Raw genomic sequence first — 7166 nt, 5'->3', positions numbered from 1 at the left:
ACATTGTGATACAAAACAATGATATCTTATTATAATGTCACATATCATAGTTTACAATAAACATAATGATGTCAAACCGAATTTTGCATACAAGACACTGTTTAAAGTTCATGGTTTTCAAAATAAAAGTAACAGTTTTTGTTAATTAAATCTCTTTAATGTAAAGTTTTACACTTCAGCGAGTGTCTAGTCAGGTACATTAGCTGTTTACAGGTATATACATAATCCTTGGTAGGTCTCTACAATCTGATATCTGTTGTAGCTAACACAACACTGAAAACTTACCACAATATTTCTTTTTTTTTCAAAACATTTGTAAAATTGGAGTAATATAGAAACACATTGGATGAAACTTCTTCTTTCCTTTTTCATAGTTTTCATAGTTTAAGATTTCAAATGATTCATTTCTGAGACCAAAATAGAGGCACACACACCACCACCACACACACACACACACACACAGATACACACACACCACCACCACCACCACCACCACCACACACATACACACAGACACACACACACACACACACACAAACACACACACACACACACACACACACCTCACACACACACACACACACCACCACCACCACCACCACTCACACGCACGCACGCACGCACGCACACATGCACGCACACCCTCACACCACCACTCACACACACCACCGCCACTCACACACCACCACCACCACCACTCACACGCACGCACGCACGCACACATGCACGCACACCCTCAGACACACACACCCTCTCTCACACACACACACACACACACACACACACACACACACACACACACACACACACACACACACACACACACACAATGAAAATAGACAGGTCACAAGTTGGACTTGGTAAAAAAAACCCACTTTAGATAACATCTGTACTGTGACAGATAGGTCTGCATGTATCTGACCCATAAACTTTTATATTTCCATCTTGTAGCTATACAATATATCTAGAAAATAGATAAAAGATATCCGATACTTTTTTTTTCAGAAATCATTTCTATATCTATATTAACCATGCTTTTAATCCTTCAACTGTGCGATAGAACTGCACAAGTGTACAATAACAGTTTTGTGTATCGTAGACATCTCGCACATTGTATAACGCTGTGCGTTCCCACATCTGTATTTATGTTTTGGAAATTTTTTGTGCTTATACTGATAATGTATTTATCTTCAGGTGACATTTTGCTTATAACTTTAATAAGTCCCACGGTTAGAACTGTTAGTAAGGACCAGGTAGTATGTTATAGCTGTATATATTTGAAAATGATTATAACGTTTCAAACACTGACAACAAGCTGTTTTTTATGAAGGAACAGGTACCATTGTTCTCATAGACAAACTGTTATATTACAAATCACTTGTATTAGTACCAGTATGATTCAGAGGACAGGCTAAATACAGGACCCCGGGGGAAAACTCATTTTCTCTGTCACAGTAAGGAGATGGGCTTATTACAGGACCTCTGTACGCAAACACAAACCTTCTTATTCAAAATAAGGATTTAGGGTTATTGCAGGACCCCAGGGGCAAAAATCCACTTCTTATTCCAAGCCAGGGGATAGGCTTCTTACAGGACCACACTGGTTGTACATCAGAGGTAGCGAATTGATTAGGTATTGTACTATTTTTCTAACAGCAAAGATGCATGGGTGAGCTTATAACCCAAGGATGGGCTTATTACCCATGGGTGAGCTTATTACCCAAGGGTGGACTTATTACCCAAGGATGGGCTTATTATCCAATGGTGGGCTTATTATCCAAGAGTGGTCTTATTACACAAGAGTGGTCTTATTACACAAGGCTGGGCTTATCACACAAGGCTGGGGCTTATCACACAAGGCTGGGCTTATTACACAAGATTGGGCTTATTACACAAGGCTGGGCTTATTACACAAGGCTGGGCTTATTACACAATATTGGGCTTATTACACAAGGCTGGGCTTATCACACAAGGTTGGGCTTATTACACAAGGTTGGGCTTATTACACAAGAGTGGGCTTATTACACAAGGCTGGGGCTTATTACACAAGAGTGGTCTTATTACACAAGGTTGGGCTTATTACACAAGAGTGGTCTTATTACACAAGGCTGGGGCTTATTACACAAGGCTGGGCTTATTACACAAGATTGGGCTTATTACACAAGGCTGGGCTTATCACACAAGGTTGGGCTTATTACAAAAGAGTGGGCTTATTACACAAGGCTGGGCTTATTACACAATATTGGGCTTATTACACAAGATTGGGCTTATTACACAAGATTGGGCTTATTACACAGGGCTGGGGCTTATTACACAAGGCTGGGCTTATTACACAAGATTGGGCTTATTACACAAGGCTGGGCTTATCACACAAGGTTGGGCTTATTACACAAGATTGGGCTTATTACACAAGAGTGGGCTTATTACACAAGATTGGGCTTATTACACAAGATTGGGCTTATTACACAAGATTGGGCTTATTACACAAGGCTGGGCTTATTACACAAGAGTGGTCTTATCACACAAGGCTGGGCTTATCACACAAGGCTGGGCTTATTACACAAGGCTGGGCTTATCACACAAGGCTGGGGCTTATTACACAAGGCTGGGCTTATTACACAAGAGTGGTCTTATTACACAAGGATGGGTTTGACTGACATATTTTGCTAGACATTTCATGTTTTATTTGTCTTCCATAATTTATATATACATTTAATATTTCATTTTTCATAACTCAATATAATTTTTTCACAGAAAAGAATGTCTGGAAAAATACAATATGGTTATGGGCTATCTTTTACACTGAACACAGATGTGTTATCGTTGCTTCTATAGAAACCAAATACTCAGCATGCTTTATAGATGTGGTGGTGCATGTGATTTTTTGTTCAGGTTTTATATGAATGTAGAAATTCCACATGAAAATGGATCTTTATTGTTTTTGATGCCATCTCTTCATAGAAAATTGTTTTTCTTTGAAAATAATATTGCGAATGACATGCATTGCAAATTTTTATTGCAAAAGTAAGTTTTTTGTTCCCTGAGAAGGTCTTTCATCACATCCATTTTCTTCAAACTCATGTCCACCAGAGACGAAATCTGCCCCAGACTACAGAATTTACACTCCATGTTATTTCAGGGCAGTATATGATATAACGACAAATCAATTCACAAAAATCCAGTTGCCATGTCACTGCACCAAAAATCATAACATTCGGGTAATTTAAAAATGTCCAATTTCTTAATGTGATTAATTCAGAGGAAATGGGACTGTACCATTTTTAAGAAAAGGGGTGTGATGTACATATATAGAGTTTTGAATACCTACCTCTGGAGTCAACACTGCTACCATTCCCTCTCCTACAGAAACATGACTGTCTATAACTTTACATTTAGATATATTTGTGTTGCATGTCTGCTAGCATTTATACAGTAGCAATGAAGGAACAATAAAAAAGTGACAAAAGTTTATGGCTCAAGTGTCTGTCCTTACTGTTATAAGGGGTTCATTCAGTGCATTCGGTAGAGTGTTGTCTTCCCGAACCTCAGCTGAAGAACTAAAGTGTGTGCTTCCACACTCTACACAGCGACACACCAAATGTAGTGTATAAGGGGTGTGTGGGTGTTTTTATATATATATATATATATATAAAGCTAAAAAAATATCTGTATGCGAATAACCATTTACCCATTGTTATTTGTCCTATATGGCATGTAACGGGCCTACCTTAGATTCCTAGTTCTAAGTAATACCTCCATCGAGCTGACTGTATAGTTGACCTTCATTCACTGTCAAGCTCAAAGACCGACAAGATATCAGTGTTACCAGTAAAATGTAAACACCAACAGCCCTGATATTCACTTATTATTCTAGGGAGATGCATTTTCGGTCAGTCAAGCTTATAGCTATACCAACTAGCTCTGCCTGAATGAAAAAGGTAGGTACTCGGGAAGATCAGAATGAATGACACTGGCTGAAGCGGGCATTCTAGTCTCGCATAGTTAAAACATTGACAACTGATGGGGGTCGAGAATGAATCTAATAACACACACCAACCAGTTCAGCCAAATTTCTCCAAAAATAACCTAAACAGGGACATGACTGAGGCAGTTTTTTTTTTCAATATCTGTAGTGTTTGATGCAGGCATCATATATGCAGAAGCAAAACATGTACCGACGTCAGGCGTTAGGGAAATGTGTTTTTGGGTTGGTTCGTGATCAAAAATGAAAGGAAAATAGCTGCTTTAACCATATTTCAAGTATGACATCTACCTATTGTGGCGTTCTTCATATCAGAAACATACCCAACAAGAAACAAATACTAACTCGCACACATTGTGAATTTGTAATTTCGTAATTTTCAAATATATTTGACAACATTATCCAGTTCACGTTTCTGAGTCAAGTATGTTATATGGCGAACCTTGGAGACTGAATCATAGATCAGCTAAGGCGGAACCTACAGAGGGCTGGAAAGTATCTCCTGACCAGTGTGTAAGAAATGATTTCATTTGAAAGGCAAACCTTCCTAAACTATAAGAAAGCTGCTGAACGAAACGGATTTGCTAAGTATAGTAGATTGAAACCGGATGGGAAAACGAAGGGAGGTAACTCGTTCATAAAGACGGGGAAAAATTGACGCCTAGTAACTGTTATTGTACTGGTCTGTTTTGACATACGGATGTTATCATCGATTTCATGCTCAGTGAGATTAATTTTCCGGACTCATCAATTTTAAATTTACCTTTTTTTGACCTCTACTGCGTGTCTGATCTATTCTTACTCTTTGAACGCGAAGCAGGATATTTTATTCATGACTACTCTTCTCTGCCGCAACCGTCAGTAAAACATGAACTTGGCAGAGTGTGAATGTAATGCTATTTATATTTTTTCCTGGTCGATCAGTAATGTGCAAAAACCAAGTTCTCATAATTCTTCCGGTGTAATTATTTTTGTCATGAAAGTCAGCTCAATTATTCTTCAAAAATCTGAATTCATTTATATGCATGTCGTAATTCTTCTTCATCCTATAAATATATCATACCTCTGGATGACATGCGGCGGGCCTTCCCTATGTTATTTAATGAGATACTAACCAGATACTACAAGGAGACCTCGCCTCAAAGTGGCTCTGGTTGTTAACCTGTGGCACCTGCCTTACCAACACCCAAAACACGCTATCGTATTTTTCAACTGCCAAGTACCTATCTGTAGATTCTTTCATTCACAATTTTTCAGATCTACTTTTAACTCTCAAATATGGAGAGGGTACCGGTCATCAGTTCAAATATTTCTTTTAGCTTGAGCCTTTCAGCGCATCAGATCAGATTGACATACAACATATACAGGTATGGACAACACTGGAACAAAACTTTCTCATCCAACACACAAACCATCAATTAGCATAGTGTAAGGGAATTCAACATGGTACCCATGTACAGCTAAGTCATTTCTTTTCTTGTTACTCATTATAATAAATTTGAATTTTTTTTTTTTTTAGGTTTTTTTTTTTGGGGGGGGGTTGTTTGTTTGTTTGGGTTTTTTTTTATAGATTTTTAAGTTGGAGTATGTTTAAACATACTGGTTATATTACAATAATATTTCTAATGAAACTTTTCCTTAAATCCACATATCTTTCACATTTAACTATAAAATGAAAGCCATCTTTTATGTCACCACTGTCACACAGAGTAAAGATTCTATCATTCCTTTCTTTATCAATATTCTCCCAATTTAAATATCGGACTTGTTAGACATTGTTATTCTTGAGTGGATACGATTACCGATGCGTAAACAAAGACGCACATCACAGTTAGATACAGGTGTAAAGTTATTGAAAGGTGGTGTGTCCAAATCGCATCATATCTAAAATTGATTAATTAAAAGTGGGAAAAGGTTAAAGTTTTGTGCGACTGCATCTTAATTTCCAATATTATGATCTGGAACATTTCCTTAGGTACTCGCTGAACTTGTAACAATCATGCATTCATTCTTGGCTAGACGAGTTTGACTTAGAATTCTTATAGTTTATTTACCGTTCTTTCTAAAATAGAAACCGTACCTAGGTACACGCAATTCCGTATTGTCTTCTTTGGTTTGTGATAATGAAAGAAACGACGTATTTTTGGAAGAAAATTATGGCGATGAAGAAGGAACGACATATTTTGGTATAAAAAAATGTGATGATAACAGAAGCAATTTATTCTGGAGAAAAATATTTGGTGATGAAAGAAGCGACTTAATTTGTTATAAAACTTTTGCAGTGGTAAAAGTAATGACGGATAAATGTCGTGGTGATGATGAAATAAGCAACGTATTTGTTGGGGAAATGACGATAATGAAAGAAATGGCGTATTTTGGAACAGCAGTTACTTGCGATAATGAACTAGATTGATTATAATTTTTGGTTGTTTTAATAATTAACTAGACTAATTACAGGACCGTGAGACAATAATCGGGTTTTGTTATAAGAGAAGGCTACAATGTCGTGATGACGATAACCAAAGGACTTTATTGCAAACAAAACATCGCGAAATTAGGGTAAGGCAGAAATATGAAGTAAAGGAAAAAATGTTTTTAAATAGACTTTCGATTAGAATAGAATTTCGTTAAAAGTGGACAGGTGAATAACAGGGTTATCCTGGAAATTGATGTGCTGATTTAACTGAACGACATCAAACTCATAGAAGAATCGTGTTTGTATTTCTTGTGCTGTATCACATGAGAGGTAATATATCCACGAAACGGTTGAAATTGAATGCATTCCTTGACGGTATTCTAGAGTGAAACAGAGAGCACTCACGTGTGAAAGGATTCATTGCGAGTAATAAAACTTGTTCATAACGTAAAAAAAATAGTCACTACTCTCGTTCATACCTTGGAGGTATTGATTTCGAGCGCTGAATTCGTTCAATGGCATATGAATATCATTTGAAGACAGCTTACAAGGTTATCAAATTAAAAAAATATATATATATTTAATTCGTAATATGAAAACCACATTTACCAAAGGGCTGTATTATTTTCCCGTCACAAAAATAATATTTGCAATACTTTAGTATAATTTGTACTACAAACGATTTCGAACGAAATATAAATAGAAAATAAATGGACATTCGAGCCAGACCCCGCAGGATACACTGTGTTGTTCCGCACGTGATTCTGT

The 7166-nt window shown here is 37.1% G+C and overlaps 1 protein-coding gene across 1 annotated transcript; it reads left to right on the top strand.

Moving 5' to 3' along the window:
- The first annotated feature begins 754 nt into the window (after nucleotides 1–754).
- Nucleotides 755–3469, top strand: LOC132562813 (uncharacterized). Its single transcript, XM_060227585.1, has 2 exons — nucleotides 755–2069; nucleotides 2108–3469. Exons 1-2 carry the CDS (start codon nucleotides 1689–1691, stop codon nucleotides 2651–2653), a joined length of 927 nt encoding a protein of 308 aa, XP_060083568.1. The 5' UTR covers nucleotides 755–1688; the 3' UTR covers nucleotides 2654–3469.
- Nucleotides 3470–7166: the final 3697 nt, after the last annotated feature.

The sequence above is a fragment of the Ylistrum balloti genome, unplaced genomic scaffold (genome assembly GCF_031769215.1).
Source record: "Ylistrum balloti isolate Yb309-2 unplaced genomic scaffold, AGI_CSIRO_Ybal_v1 Utg371518, whole genome shotgun sequence".
Classification (NCBI taxonomy): domain Eukaryota; kingdom Metazoa; phylum Mollusca; class Bivalvia; order Pectinida; family Pectinidae; genus Ylistrum; species Ylistrum balloti.
Note: the sequence above shows the minus strand (reverse complement) of the source record. Positions and strands in the feature narration are given on the sequence as shown.

Bases quoted from the DNA above. Each gene is read 5' to 3' on its own strand.
- LOC132562813 (XM_060227585.1), top strand. From the start codon at position 1,689: ATGGGCTTATTACCCATGGGTGAGCTTATTACCCAAGGGTGGACTTAT. The intron at 2,070-2,107 runs GTTGGGCTTATT...TTATTACACAAG, and splicing joins GAGTGGTCTTATTACACAAG to GCTGGGGCTTATTACACAAG.